This window comes from Saccharomycodes ludwigii, chromosome III, assembly GCF_020623625.1.
Source record: "Saccharomycodes ludwigii strain NBRC 1722 chromosome III, whole genome shotgun sequence".
Taxonomy (NCBI): Eukaryota; Fungi; Ascomycota; class Saccharomycetes; order Saccharomycodales; family Saccharomycodaceae; genus Saccharomycodes; species Saccharomycodes ludwigii.
The window spans coordinates 907,538-923,303 of record NC_060202.1 but is presented as its reverse complement, the minus strand read 5'-3'; the positions used below and the strand labels follow the sequence as shown (position 1 = coordinate 923,303).

General features: G+C 29.4%; 7 protein-coding genes across 7 annotated transcripts; 3 read left to right on the top strand and 4 right to left on the bottom strand.

Moving 5' to 3' along the window:
* Positions 1-819: 819 nt before the first annotated feature.
* QRI1 (UDP-N-acetylglucosamine diphosphorylase) lies at positions 820-2,268 on the top strand (the record flags this gene model as incomplete). Its single annotated transcript, XM_046077353.1, has 1 exon — positions 820-2,268. The coding sequence occupies one exon, from the start codon at positions 820-822 to the stop codon at positions 2,266-2,268; it is 1,449 nt and encodes a 482-aa protein (XP_045935103.1).
* A 194-nt stretch (positions 2,269-2,462) lies between these two features.
* Positions 2,463-5,357, bottom strand: INP2 (Inp2p; the record flags this gene model as incomplete). The annotated part of the gene is made up of 1 exon (XM_046077352.1): positions 2,463-5,357. The coding sequence occupies one exon, from the start codon at positions 5,355-5,357 to the stop codon at positions 2,463-2,465; it is 2,895 nt and encodes a 964-aa protein (XP_045935102.1).
* Positions 5,358-6,146: 789 nt separating this feature from the next.
* Positions 6,147-7,493, top strand: SUB2 (ATP-dependent RNA helicase SUB2; the record flags this gene model as incomplete). The annotated part of the gene is made up of 1 exon (XM_046077351.1): positions 6,147-7,493. The coding sequence occupies one exon, from the start codon at positions 6,147-6,149 to the stop codon at positions 7,491-7,493; it is 1,347 nt and encodes a 448-aa protein (XP_045935101.1).
* A 400-nt stretch (positions 7,494-7,893) lies between these two features.
* On the bottom strand, positions 7,894-9,267 carry FDO1 (Fdo1p; the record flags this gene model as incomplete). The annotated part of the gene is made up of 1 exon (XM_046077350.1): positions 7,894-9,267. One exon carries the CDS (start codon positions 9,265-9,267, stop codon positions 7,894-7,896), a length of 1,374 nt encoding a protein of 457 aa, XP_045935100.1.
* Positions 9,268-10,005: 738 nt separating this feature from the next.
* Positions 10,006-11,193, bottom strand: RPS16B (40S ribosomal protein uS9; the record flags this gene model as incomplete). Its single annotated transcript, XM_046077349.1, has 2 exons — positions 10,006-10,413; positions 11,170-11,193. The coding sequence occupies 2 exons, from the start codon at positions 11,191-11,193 to the stop codon at positions 10,006-10,008; spliced, it is 432 nt and encodes a 143-aa protein (XP_045935099.1).
* Positions 11,194-13,156: 1,963 nt separating this feature from the next.
* On the top strand, positions 13,157-13,753 carry SCDLUD_002648 (60S ribosomal protein eL13; the record flags this gene model as incomplete). Its single annotated transcript, XM_046077348.1, has 1 exon — positions 13,157-13,753. A coding segment is annotated over one exon (597 nt), but the record flags the coding sequence as incomplete, so codon positions are not given.
* Positions 13,754-14,621: 868 nt separating this feature from the next.
* On the bottom strand, positions 14,622-14,948 carry RPP1A (ribosomal protein P1; the record flags this gene model as incomplete). Its single annotated transcript, XM_046077347.1, has 1 exon — positions 14,622-14,948. One exon carries the CDS (start codon positions 14,946-14,948, stop codon positions 14,622-14,624), a length of 327 nt encoding a protein of 108 aa, XP_045935097.1.
* Positions 14,949-15,766: the final 818 nt, after the last annotated feature.

Here is a 15,766-nt window from a genome sequence, read left to right as displayed (position 1 = left end):
CAAGACATTAGTTTGTCAGGTAATTCGTTATCCCTATATAACTATTAGTTTAGCTTATATAGAAAGGGGAAGAAGAACCATATAGATATAGATAGAGATATAAAGAGAGATATATATACACACATAGATATAATAAATATACGATCATATATATATATATGATCAAGGGCCCAATAATACAAAACTAGAAAGTAAACATCTTATAATAATGAGTGAAGAATCTAATATGGAAGTTCCTGCGGAACAGAGAAATAATCCAACTTCGGGTAATAACCCGAACGAAGAATTATTCCAACACTATTTTCATTCCTATACGGTCTACATCATATTATACGAATATTTATTTGTTTTCAATTATTTTCCACATTTTGTCCGTGAAAGAGTGGAAAGCACGCGCAAGCGGATAGAAGGCGCAGCGATCAATAATATCTTTGTGTATTTATTTTAATTATTTTGGTTTGTGGCAATTAATATCTTTTCCAAATTAGGAAAGCCTATAAACATAAATCTTAAATCAAAGTAAAGAGTAAAATAATGTGCTCTTCTCCTCTTCTTGAGCTCTGTAGAATCAAAGTTCATATATAGTACTACCATGCTATTTTTAACTTTTTTAATATTTTCAACTCATTAACTTACAAGCACTGTATATATATATATGGTTCTTTATTTTATTTTATTTTTTCATTTTTCAACTAGTTCTCTCCATTAATCAATAGATAAAAATAGAATAGAATAAAATAAAATAAAATAAAATAAAATAAAATAAAATAAAATACAATACAATAAAACAAAACAAATAATAGATAAAATATTCCTCCTATGACCTTTGATCTAAATACTATTTCTAACAATAAGACTGTTCAAGAGTACATTAAAGCTGGCCAATCAGATCTTTTTGAAAATTTTGACTTTTTAACCGGTTCACAAAAAATTGAATTACTTAACAATTTATCTAAAGTTGATCCATCCAAAATCGTCTCCATCTGTTCTAACACACTTGAACTAAGTCGTAGTAGTAATACAAACCAAGATATTATCGAACCATTACCACCAAAATCATATAAATCAATTATTGGTAATAAGCTTTTAGAAACCAAGTATTACAGTATTGGTTTGGATGCAATTAAAAATGGTAAAGTTGCCGTTATTTTAATGGCCGGAGGTCAAGGAAGTAGGTTGGGTTCTAATGAACCCAAAGGCTGTTACGATATTAATTTACCATCTCACAAATCATTGTTTCAAATACAAGCTGAAAAATTAAAAACTATTGAAAAATTAAGTGAAACTAAAGTGCCAATTCCATGGTACATCATGACTTCAAAGCCAACTCGTAAAGATACTGAATTATTCTTTTTTAAAAATAATTTTTTCGGGTTAAAGCAGTCACAAGTTCATTTTTTTAATCAAGGCACATTACCAGCCCTAAATCTAACTGGCGATAAGCTTTTGTTAGATTCACCAACTTCTTTGGTAGAATCTCCCGATGGTAACGGTGGGATATATCGTGCTATTCAAGAAAATCATCTATTAGATGATCTAATCAGTAAGGGAATTCAGCATGTTCATATGTATTGTGTTGATAATGTTTTAGTTAAAATTGCTGATCCAGTATTTATTGGTTTTGCTATTGAAAATAATTTTAAATTGGCTACCAAGGCTGTTCGTAAAAGAGATGCACATGAGTCAGTTGGCTTGATCGTTTCTAAAAATGGGAAACCATCCGTTATTGAATATTCTGAAATTTCCAAAGAATTAAATGAAGCTATCAATCCTGATGATGGGTTATTAAAATTGCGTAGCGCTAATATCGTCAATCATTATTATAACGTTGATCTATTGAAGGAAAAATTAGATTCATGGGTTGAACGTATGCCTTATCATATAGCTAAAAAGAAAATCCCATATTACGAACCAAAAACTCAAAGTTACGTTAAGCCCAAAGAAACACCGAATGGAATCAAACTAGAACAGTTTATTTTTGATGTTTTTGATACTGTTAATATGGACCAATTTGGGTGTCTAGAAGTTGAAAGAAGTAAGGAGTTTTCTCCTTTGAAAAACGCTCCTGGGTCCAAAAATGATAATCCAGAAACTGCTCGTTTGGCTTTTCTAAAGTTGGGTACCTCTTGGTTAAAAGATGTTGGATGTGAAATAAAAGAGGATGGAAATGTTCTAGTTGAGGTTTCAAGTCTGAAGAGTTATTCTGGTGAAAATCTAAATGAATATAAGGGCAAGACTATTATTGAAAATGGAACAATTATAGAGTAAACTATAACACAAACACCTTCCTTCTTGTTCTTTTGTTGAATGAATAATTACAAAAAAAAAAAAAAAAGGGGATTTCTTTTTTCCTTTTTCTTCAAATTATAGCTATTTTTCTATTTTTCTATTTTTTTTTCTTTTTCTATCTATAAATTGATTCTAAATATATATGTTTTGATATAATATTCGCAATGCATCACTTAATAATCGTTATCGAAATCTTTATCGGTTTTGTCGCTTTTATTAATATTTAATATATCATTCAACTCATAAAAAAATGGAATATTTTCCTCCCTGAACATTTTTTTCGAAATTCCTTCTGTAATATTTTCCAAACTTTCAACTATAATATCATTTCCCGTATCGGAAACACAAGGCTTTGAAATGCCGTTACAAAATTTCAAATGATTATCCAGTTTACTTTGATTATCTAGACCATAATACAATAACTCTTCGCTAGATCTATCACTAGCATTCTCAACAAAGTTTGTATCTATATTCTTCTTTTCTATTATCTTCACCTTTTTTTTCTTCGCATGTTTAATAAGGTGTTTAGTTGTGGGCTTCGTACCACTTTCATTATTAGCTAATAAGTCAAAACTTTTCTTACTTAATAATTGCATTTTTTTACCCTTCCTGTTCTCTCTAGCAAATGATTTAATTCGTTCATTCAGTCTGTTTCTTAATTCGTCGTCAGATAACTGTTTAAACTTTTCGTATACAGAGTTAGGATCGCCCGTGTTTGCGTTACTTTTATGTTTTATAACATTGCCGCTTTCCGCCATTTCTAAACTTGCACCACTGGAATATCCTTCTTCAACGTCGATAATATCTTCAATAGGTGTAGTTAGTTTAGGGTTCAATGGGGAATAATGATAGTCTTCCGGAGTGCTTGCCCTAAATTTAGAGGCATGTGTCATAATTGTGGTATTGTGCATTGATAAACTGTTATCATCCGTTTCTTGTTCTTCTACTTCTTTTGTGGTAGTATTTTCTCCCACCGGCTCTTCAATATTTATAAGGTTATCGTTAGTACTTAGTCCTAGACTTTTAACAGGTAACAGGGATGTATTTCTTGATGGTTTAACAACATTCAATGATAAACCATTAATTGGTCCTTTACATTTGTTGTTTGAGGCCCTAAGGCTATTAGTGTTTGATCTATAAACGCATTCATTTCGTTGTTTATATATGTTTGACGGGTCTCTTACTATGTATGAATTCCACGCATCTGTAACATTGCTAAGCTCTTTATTTATCAATGTTTGAAATTTAGGATCATTTAATTTTAATTTATTAGCCGAGAGTAACCTATTTTGAATATTTCTCAAATAAAAAGATAAAGTGTCAATTAATTCCGCAGATAGACGATCACCTTCAATTAATCCATCATCCGATAATCTGTTACTATTATTAATTGCATCAGTACCCCCCCGATAAAATAAAAGTTCCTTTCTTTTGCCCATCAATTCTATAAATGGTTTATAAAATTCACTTATGTCTTGCAACTGTGATTTCAAACAATTGAATTTACTGTTATCATTGTAATTGCCAGCGCCACTATTTGTAAAACCCCCAGTTTGGTCAAATGTCCCATTTTCTTTATCAACAAATTGAAATAAATTTTCTAAAAATGCCAGCATGTCATGTGTTAATGGGGTGTTTGACAAAAACTTTTTATTTTCCTGGTCAATTTCAAATGAGTTATTGCAAGAAATTGACAGAATGGTACATAGAAAAAATTTCATAATTTCCACATAACTTTTATATTGTAAAATAGGATCATTTGAAGGATATATCTTGTAGGAATTATATATAGATAACAAATCGATATTGAAAACTCCAACATACCTAACAAATGTGTTAATATTAATAAGAGGTAAAAAAAGTTTAATAGTATCAAACACTTTGTGGAAAGCAGAAAATAAACATGTATTTAACATAATATGAACTTCATTTAAATCTTTTATAACGTTAGATTTTTCTCTTTCCGAAAAAAAATTGTTGTTGCCATTGATATTGTTATTAGTAATGTTTTGTTGCGCCACTAGTTCCTTATAATAATTTAAATACTTGGAGACTAAATCATTAAAGTTTTGAAAATAACACAAACTTTTTTTTAAGCTTAGCAAAGTAGAGTATTTGATAAATTTCGATGCAAAGGTTTGTTGCTGCAGGTTTAAATAATTTATGATCAATAAAAGTATAAAAATACGTTTTCTTTCTCCAAAAACATTTTTATTTGGTAAATTTGCAGTGCGAAGCAACTTTTTAAGTGTTGAATAGATAAACAATGCTGTTTTGATATATGAGGGCGTTATTCTGCGAAGCAGGAAACTTTTCTCGGTAACAATCAGGCAACCGTATTTGGTTAGAACACCTTTATTAGTGCAGTTTAATAATTTGTTGTTTGACCTAAAATTGTCTTTAAAATCCAAAATTGATTTAGTTACAGGTGAAATTTTAACCTTTGAGGACGATAGTGATGTTTCTGACAATAATTTTGAAGATATGATAGTGTACTTTAATTCATCTAAAAATTGATCTTCCTGAACAAAGGGAGCATCTTCGAATATCCGTTTAACCAGTTTCAACCAGTTGTTATTGGGATTGGATTGGTCGAGTCCATTATTATAATAAGAATAATCATAAGCATATTTGTTATTATAGTTATTTTTGTTATTTATACGAGAATTAAAACTTACAGATGTAGTGAGGGTTTCATTAGAAATCGATCTTGAGCCTTGTGAAATGAGTCCTATGTTACCATTCTTGTCTATGCGATAATCATTCGAAAATTTGGATAGAGATTCATCATCATTCAAGATAGTAGGCGAATTGTCTCCCAACACAGATAACTTGGGAGGCGGGATAGGTGCGTAAATGAGATCAGATGATGACGTTGACGAGGAAAACAACGATACTGAACCGGTAAAGGAAGGATAGGAAGTGAGTTCGATGGATTTATTTTTCTTTAATAAAAGTTCATCGAAGGGATTTTTGAGTTGTAATTTCTTTTTATGTGATATATTTTTTTTATCTTCCATGATAAATAAACCTGAATTCAATAAATGGTAATCTGTTTGGATGTTCATATTCTGTGGTTGGATAAGGTATTGTTGAAGTACTATACTTATTATAGTTCTGATTATTTAGAATATTAGTTATGAGATTTATTATATTAACATAGTGATTATAAGATTAAATAACAAAGAATGTGAGCAAACAATAGATTTTATTTGATCTGAAAGTAAACAGACATTTGTTTACATTGGTAATAATCGTAATAAATGCAAATTATACACACTTTTGTACAGCTATTTCTATTATTATTATTATTATTATTATTTACTCTTTTTTTTTGGTCTTCGCACTGAAAACAAAAAAAAATGTCAAGTGCATATGTAAAAGTTAGCCGGGTAACAACAGCAACAACCCACATTATTTCCTGCAATTAACCCGGAATCAAAACAGAATGTCTTTAACTCTCTTTTTTTTTTTTATTTTTATTTTTTAGATGCGTGCGTTTCTGGGTAAGCTTTTTTCTTTTCCTTTTTTTTGTCATTATTATTCAATATTTTTGCTGGCTTTTTTATTTTTTTTTTTATTTTTTTTTTTTTCATATTTTTTTTTTTTCATATTTTCTTTTTTTTGTTACGTTTCAAAAAAAAAAATTATTATTGCTTGTTATTCTAAACTATGAAAAAAAAAATTTTGTTTTTCCTTGAAGTTTTTTTTTTTTTTTTTTTTATATCCATTTTAGTTTCAATCCAAGCAAGTAGGCAACCATTCGCAAACACATAGACACACGCACACATAGACACACACACACACACACATATATATATAAATATATACATATATCTATATACCAAGGAAACACAATGTCTAACGAAGTTGAAGAAGATTTATTAGAATATTCTGATCACGAACAAGAATTTCAAATTCCAGAATCCAAAGCCGCAACTAACGGTGAATCTTCTGCCACTGTTACTAACTCCAAGGGCGAGGAAAAGGAAGGTGGAAACAATGAGGAAGGTCAAAAAAAGGGTTCTTATGTAGGTATTCATTCTACTGGTTTTAAGGATTTCCTATTGAAACCAGAATTATCCAGAGCCATTGTAGATTGTGGTTTTGAACATCCAAGTGAAGTTCAACAAGCCACTATTCCCCAATCAATTCATGGTACTGATGTTTTATGTCAAGCAAAATCCGGTCTAGGTAAGACTGCCGTTTTTGTTTTGTCTACTCTACAACAATTAGATCCAGTACCAGGCGAGGTTAGTGTCGTTGTTATTTGTCATACAAGAGAATTAGCTTATCAAATTCGTAATGAATATTTGAGATTTTCCAAGTACATGCCCGATGTTAAAACCGCTGTTTTTTTTGGCGGTACTTCAATGAGGGAAGATATTGACAAGTTATCTGATAAAGAAAAGTGTCCACACATTGTTGTTGCCACTCCAGGTCGTTTAAAAGCTTTGGTTAGAGAGAAGAAAATTGATTTGAGCCACGTGAAGAATTTTGTTGTTGACGAATGTGATAAAGTTTTGGAAAAACCAGACATGAGACAAGACGTTCAAGATATTTTTAGGGCTACTCCAAGAGATAAACAAGTTATGATGTTTACTGCTACTTTAAACGAAGAAATGAAACCAGTATGTAGACGTTTTTTGCAAAACCCACTAGAAATCTTTGTTGATGACGAGGCCAAATTGACTTTACACGGTCTACAACAATATTATATCAAATTAGAAGAACGTGAAAAAAACAGAAAGTTGGCCCAATTGTTGGATGACTTGGAATTTAACCAAGTTATTATCTTTGTCAAATCTACCAATAGAGCTAATGAGTTGACCAAACTATTGAACGCTTCTAATTTTCCAGCTATAACTGTCCACAGTAATATGAAACAAGAAGATCGTATTCTACGTTATAAAGCTTTTAAAGAATTTGAAAAACGTATTTGTGTTTCCACAGATGTCTTTGGTAGAGGTATTGATATTGAAAGAATTAATTTAGCTATCAATTATGACTTACCAAACGAAGCTGATCAATATTTGCATCGTGTTGGTAGAGCTGGTAGATTTGGTACCAAGGGGTTGGCTATTTCCTTTATTTCTTCTGCAGAGGATGAAGAAGTTTTGGAAAAGATCCAAAGTCGATTTGATGTTAAAATTGCGCCATTCCCAGAAGAAGGTGTTGACCCATCAACATATTTAAATAATTAGGATGTATTATTGTGTGTATTGAATTTCATTCTTTTGACTTGTCTTTTTCTTTTTATTTTTTTAAAGAAAATAAAAAAAAAAAAAAAAAAAAAAAAAGAAAATAAAATTCTATATCAAAGAGATTATTATTAGTTAAAATATATATAATGTATTATTGTATTAGCTTTCCCTTCCCCCCTCCCCCCAGTTATTTTTATTATCTGTTTTTGAACTTTTTAAAGGATTATTCAATAATGATTACCAATTTTTATATTTCTAAGGAAAAAAAAAAAAACCAAAAAAAAAAAAAAAAAAATTTTGAATTATCTAATTTCTTACGTATGTTGAATAAACACAACAAACACATGCCAGTTATTACATTATAAATTAACATAAAAAGTTACATAGAACATATTTAGTATTAAAAATTTTCTTGAATAATGGTAGAATCACCACTATGTGCTTTTTCCTGAGGCTCTAAAATATTATCCTGCGTTGTAGTATTAATATCAACCATTCTAGGTAATGGTAAGATGTTTTGTACAACGTCAAATTTAAGAACTTTCTTAGGCATGGGCGTACCATTTTTTAAAATATTTTGGTTATTCAACATCATTGTAGTAGTATTTTCATCGACTTCTGTGACTGCATCGTCTATTTCCGTTTCTTCAAACCTGCTGCTTTGAGATGTGGCACAATTTTCCGTGATGATAGTGGTGTTATTAGTACTGCTGTTGATAATATTATTATTTAAAGAGGTCGAATCGCCATGTCCACTGCAACTACTATAAGTATTGTCGTTGTTATTAAACGGTGAACCACCTTTAAACACCAGATTATTATTTTTTATTTTAACGGTGCTGATAGGTGGCATATAAGTAATAGTATTGGTAGTTTGAGGAAATTGTCGTCCCGTTGAATCATTTGAAATACCCAAAGTGCTATGACTTTTCACTAGACTTGGAATACAGTCACGTCCATTATTAGCGGTGGTAACCTGCCTGTCATCTGTTAAAACTTTAGCAGCCAACAATCCTAAAGCATTCAGCATATTAGAATCCGATTTACAAGTACCACCTGTGCTATTTAATCTACGAATACTGGTGTTTGATTGTGCATTTAATGTTCTAGTTAATGAAGGTAGTTTGGTTAGACCCTTGCTGACAGCTGTATTGTCAGTTTGCAGTGACACAGAAGTACACAATGAAGGCTTGCTTGCCTGTTGCTCACTACCTTTGGATGACGAAAACGAGCTGTTTGAGGAAAAACTTGTGAAAATTGAAGAGGAGGAAACTGCTGTGGTATTGACATCCAAAGATGAAGAAGGCAAAATTAAATTTGCATCACTGATTATTTTTCTCAAATTGTTAATTTCTCTATTTTTTTTTATAATTTGAGATCTATACTTGGTTATTTTCCGTTCGCAATTATTCAGTTTATTTTCTAAATCTTTGGAACTATTCACCAAGCGACATTTAATTTTTTCAAATTGTTGGTTATTTAAATTTTTTTCAACCTCAAACCTTGATGATATTTCATCAATCTCTTTTTTGCTAATGTAATTCTCCAAGGTCAATCTTGAATTGTAATCTTCTAATGCTGTAATATAAGTAAATAACTTAGTTAAAACTAAAGCAACGTCAGATTTGAACTCATCAAAATCACTCTTATTGCTAGTTGCTTGACTAGATTTCAATAGGGCCTCTGCTTTTTCAAAAGTCGGAGTTTTTAATAGATTCAATTGTGTTATAGATTCACAATAATTTTTGTTACCTAGCAATATCGTACTTTGCATTGTTAATATTGTATAATATGAGTGAGTTTTTTTCTCTTTTTTTCTTTTTCTTTTATAATTGTTTTGTTCCTACCCTATTGGTTTGTCCTGTACTAGCAAATGTTTAGTAACTGTGATAATCAAAATGTAATATATTTGTTTAAAAATAATAGTAAATAGAAAACCGTTATAAAATGTAGGTCTAACAAGTATATCAAAAATAAAATAAAAAATTGAAAAGGATAGCCTTATAGATTTTTTTTGTTTTTACATTTTTCTTTCCTTTTAAATTACATTTTTTCAATACTAAATCTTAATGATAACTTTACAATGTGTATATTCCCAAAGTTGGAAAACTTGTAAACAAGAAATATTAAAAAAAAAAAAAAAAAAATAATAATAAAAAATAAAAAAAGTAAACAACCAAACGCGATTTTCGTGTTTTCTATATAATTATTTTTTAAAGGTACATCCACTTTAAATTATTTTTTGTTAGATTTTATTTAGGTCAATCTACCACCCTTTCAACAAGCAGCCTGGTCGAACCTTATTTACTTCAATTAAGAACCTGTCTCACAGTAGAGAAAAAAGAAAAACCATCTCATATACAATAAAAAAACAAAATGTAGAAAGTGAAGTTTATTTATTGGTTATAAAAAAAACATATACTATATAGTTAAAAAGAAGCAAAATATATAATTAAAAAAAGGAAACAAAAAATACAAGTTTCCCTTTCCCCAAAATATTCCCTCTCTCTCTCTAACGGTAGGATTTTTGGAATCTAGAACGAGCACCACGACCACCAAATTTCTTTGGTTCTGATCTTCTGGAGTCAGCAATTAACAAAGTTCTGTCGTAAGAAGTAAAAGCCTTCTTCAATTCATTTTTGGATTGTTCATCAACAAACTTTTGGTGGTAAGCAACCAAACCTTTGGCAATAGCTTGTCTGATAGCATAGACTTGGGAAACGTGACCACCACCAGTGACTCTAACTCTGATATCAATGTTAGTGAATTTGTCCAAACCAACTAACAATAATGGTTCGTAAACCTTGAATCTCAAGATTTCTGGTTGAACCAAGGTGATTGGAGAACCGTTAACCTTAATCAAACCTTTACCGGCCTTAACATGAGCAACGGCAGTAGCAGTCTTCTTCTTACCGAAAGTCTATAATAAAAATGACAAATTCTCAGATCCTATTATTACATTAATCTTAATTTTATAAAATTAACACAACAAAATCATATTTCAATGTTAGTAAAAAAAAAAAAAATAAAACTTTTTTTGATTCCTCGCAACAGAAAAGTAAATTATCACACACTTGATATACAACTAAAGCTGCAAAAGTCCTGCATAACATAAGACAGAACAAGTAAACTTCCTCCTACAACTCATTTAAAAAAAAATAGAAAACTCATTAATATTGATCCTTATCCATTCATTCAAAAATTTCAAATTTCCCTATTGGATAATATAGATTATCCTACAAATAACTTTCAATAGTCATCAATAAAAAGCTCATTATATCCTTTTTTTTCTCTAGGAAAAAAAAAAAGGGAAAAGCTATTAGGATAATCTTGTCCACACACTATAACAAATATCACTTTTCACAACTTGTAGTCTTAACATGATCTTGAGCTATAAAAATTAAAGTAAATTTTTTTTTTAATATCTCTTTTCAGGTGTAACCAATTGCTTATTCTAAAAATTCCTAAACATATCTGTATTACAACTCGATTTTATTAATCTAGTTTTTATTCTTTTGTATTAATACTACTAAGATCTTGTTTTGTTTTCGCTCACCCCTCAACTAATTATTGATACTAAAATGCTTTAGAGTTTGGAAGTTCTCATCTGTTTGACCCTCTTCTGTCCATTTACTTTCTGTTTGCAGGTTTTCCACCAATCATATTTTTAACATACTTGAACACTTTGAACAGTTGACATTTTGATCTTTACTTGATTTTACAGCCTTTTTTTAAGAGAAGGGATTAAGTATAATATGTTTCACAAATAAGTCTTTAATAAATATGAGGAAAACACGTCTAAGCAATAAAAAATTTGAACTTTTCAAAAAGTCTGACCAAAAAAATGGTAATGACAATACTTATTAAAAAAAAAAAAAAAAAAAAGAAAAAAAATAAAGAGTAGTGTATTGTATGGAGCTACAAAATAATTGAAAACTTAGAAAAAAAAAAAAAAAAAAATTAAGAAGAGGGGGGAAAGGGGAGAAGACAATTTAATGGTAAAAATTAATAATTTTTTTTTTTTTGGCAACAAAGTTAATTATTCTATAAATATAATTTGGTATAAAGCAGTTTAAAAATCATATTGCCATGCCAGGATAAAAAAAAAAAAAAGATTTGCTAAACAGAAATGATTGTTCTTTAAATCCCACCTCAATTTATATATTAGCTACATTTGAATAAAAAATATTTTTTTTTTTTTTTTTTTTTTTTTTTTTTTTTGATTAAATGATTAAGAAACCTGCATACAAAATAGACAAATATGTAGATAATTATTGGAAAAAAAAATAAAAACTATTTTAAAAGGGTAATGTACGGATGGGAGTCACAACTAAACTGACACTATTTTAAAAATAGTTTGTGACCAATTATAAAAATGCATCCGTACATTTGCAAATATGTTTTACATGCCCTAATATTTTTATAAAAGGTTTTTTTTTCTTTTTTTTTTATCTTTTTTATCTTTTTCATCTTTTCAATTTTATTATGGTGAATCATTTTACGCAGAGCTTAGTAACTGTTTAGCCTGCAAAAATGTTTTTTTTCTTCTGGATTTGTTATTGTACTTTACATTTTTTTTTATTTTATTTTTTCTCGTGTTGAACACGCATAACTTTTTTTTCGCTGAAATTCAAAAGGTTCGAAAAATGGCTTGGGTGTTATAGCACGTATTGTAGTTAACGATACCTAATATTTTTTTTCTTTTTTTCTTTCTCAGTTACTCATAATTTGTTTGTTTGTTTAATTTTTTTTTTTTTTTTTTTTTTCCTCTTGCATGTTTATCACATTTTTGATTTCTCTTAATGGTTCAAATTTTGAAAAAGGAAGAATGTTTCTTTTTTTTTTTTCAAAGGTTTAATTCGGATGCAAATTTCTAGTTTTTTTATTATTTTGCTTTTGTCATACAAGTTTCGAAAAAAAGTGGAATAAACTAGGATATCAAGTAACAATGGGTATGTTAATAACATCAGTATCAGTGATGCAGAGCAGCAAAGAAGTGACAATGTGCTTCGTTAGATAAAATTGGGCATAACTATGGTGTAATGATTATGACCTCTGCTTATTTTGAATGGGACATACATATATATGTATAACTGTACAATTAAGATATTGCATGGGAAAAAAAAAATAAAAAAAGTTTAATAATATTGTGTTTTTAATGGCAGGTTTGGAAACGTAAAATAGGGTGGAGTATTGTGTTTTAAATATAATTCTGGGAGATTTTAGAACTATCCAAAGGAACATTCATTTTTGCCAGTAGTATAATTTATTTATTACTTTAATAGAAAATTATGAAGAGGCTTGGATGCAAAAATGTTTATAAAGTGCTTTTATTTCCAAATTATGAATTGTGTTTATTAATATCAAACTTATTTTATGTGCTCAAAGAGTGAATTTAGTTTACAAGTTGGCAAAAAAAAAAAAAAAAAAACTTGGATATATTTTAAAAGAGTTCATCTATGTACGATAATATATTGTTAACGCAGAGTTGGCTGGGAACCGAGAAATACATTTGTCTACGAACACAAACTTTTATTGAATGCTGTGGCCGTATTTATTAAAGTATTTAATTTTACTAACAAGGGATATCAATTTTAATATTGGGAAAGAAAGATTTTTTTTCTTTTTTTTTCTTTTTTTTTTTAAATTGACTTTTTTTAATAGCTATTAGTAAGAATTTACCACTTTTGAAGAACCACTTCAGAAAGCACTGGCAAGAACGTGTTAAAGTCCACTTTGATCAAGCTGGTAAGAAGGTTTCTAGACGTCATGCTAGAGCTACCAGAGCTGCCAAGATTACTCCAAGACCATTGGACTTGTTGAGACCAATTGTTAGAGCTCCAACTGCTAAGTACAACAGAAAAGTCAGAGCTGGTAGAGGGTTTACTTTAGCTGAAGTTAAAGCTGCTGGTTTGACTCCTGCTTACGCTAGAACCATTGGTATTGCTGTTGACCACAGAAGACAAAACACCAACACCGAAACTTTTGAGTTGAATGTTCAAAGATTAAAGGAATACTTGTCCAAGGTTATTGTTTTGCCAAAGAAAGGAAAGGCCGAACCAGCTGAACAAGTTTTGTCTACTGCTGCTTCTTTCCCAATTGCTCAACCAGTTAGCGATGTTGAAGCTAGAGAAGTTGTTGATAATGGTGAATCTGCTTTCAGAACTTTGAGATTAGCTAGATCTGAAAAGAGATACAAGGGTATCAGAGAAAAGAGGGCTAGAGATAAGGCTGCAGCTGAAGCTGAAAAGAAGAAATAATCTAATTAATACTGCAATTTTGTATCAACTTTTTTGTTTTACATAGTTTGTATTTTTTTTGTACCAGAGATTATTTTATTTTTCTTTTTTTTTTTTATATATCTCTTTTTACTTTTTTTGTATAATTTGAACAAAAATTGGAATATATATATTATGTTATTTGTTTTGTGATTATATAAATAGTTTTCTTGTTTGTGTTGCTCATAGTAAAGCTAGTTTACCACTGTTGTTTTTGGGCATAGCTGGAGCAGACAACTTTTATCAGTTGTATGCGATTTTTAGAAATTATGTACATAAACAAGATTTGTTGTATGAAGTGAACAAAGAAGAACTAACATAAAATCACATGTGATATCGTTGGCCTTAACAAATTAGTTCAAATACGAACTAAATTACGCAAATTATAGCATAATAAGAGTCATCTCAGTAAACAAGTAAAACAATGACAGATTTTATTTTTAATTAAAGCCAAATAAATTCAATAATATAAAATAGCAATAAGCATATATTATTATATATTTATTATTTAAAAAAAAAAAAAAAGAAAAAAAAAAAGAATTAGTAGTATTTAAAAACAAAAAACAAATAAAAAAGGATAGAATAAGAAGTATGAAAATAATAATAAAAAATCGTTCACAAAAAATGGGAGAAAAAAAGAAATGGTGAACAGAATATATTACACAGAAAAAAAAACTATAGATTTCTATAATAACTCATATACCCACCATTTTGCATATATATCAAATGATATATACATTTCTTTCCTCCATATTTCTTTCTCTAAAAGTTGATAAATTATTACTATAACTATACAATCCTCTTCATGACGCTTTAATTTTTTTTTTGTGTGAATCCACTAATTTCCTGCTTAATCGAATAAACCGAAACCCATGTCATCATCGGATTCTTCCTTGGCTTCTTCTTCCTTTTCTTCAGCAGCATCTTCGCCAGCAGCAGCACCACCAGCAGCAGCACCACCAGCAACAGCACCAGCACCGGAAGCACCAGTATTGAAGTTAACAAGCAATTCGGTCAAGTTTTGGGATTCCATAGCCTTGGCGAAAATATTAGCCCAAATACTTTCAATTTCCAAATTAGCAGCTGTGACTAAAGACATTAATTTTTCAGAAGTAATTTCAACTTCAGAGTCGGCCAAAATCAAAGCGGCATAGGACAAAGCTTTTTCAGTAGACATTCTTTATGATTTCCAGATTTTCTTGGTTTTGGATTTCCTCCTTTCTTAATTGCTTTTAATAGAGATAATCAATTTAAGCTTCAAACAGCAGACTATTTCTTTACTTGAAGATTCTGACTTTGAAAAGATAGTATAACAAATGAGAAACATTTCGACAAAAAAAAAAAAAAAGAAAAGAAAAGGAAAGGAAAAGTGGAAATGAATTGTGGAAGAAATGGCAGATGCATGACAAACAAAGTTGTGGCCAAAAAGACGCAGCTATAAAGAACTGAATAATATTGAAAGATTGGAAAAAATAAATAAAAGATGAGAATTAAAACAAAAAAAAATTTTTTTGCATTTAAAATAAAAAAACAAAAAAAAAAAAAAATATTTATTGTGACAAGTATGAATATTATTATTGCTTTGAGAATACACAGGGCAAAGGGGAAAGAGCAAGAAATAGAGGGAAATAAACAAATCTTTAAGAGAGATTACTTTTGCTGGCTCTCTGCTTAAATTGAAATGGCAGTGGAGCTGTCTGTCTACTTACATCAATGTTTGTTTTCTATGTCGTGCGATCCTTTCTTAATAATTATTCTGCCTCAACAACAATAATGACATTATATATATATATTTTTACATCTCTAACTTGTGGCCAAACCTGTACCGCATACACAACAGTACATCATATGACTTAAAAAAATGTTTTTTTTTTTAATTTTTTTTTATTTTTTTTTATTTATTTTTATTTTTTTTTCTTTTACAAAAATCATTTAACACCCAATAAGACACAATAATAGTTAGAAGTTGTTTCGAAGCAATATAATCAAAACAAC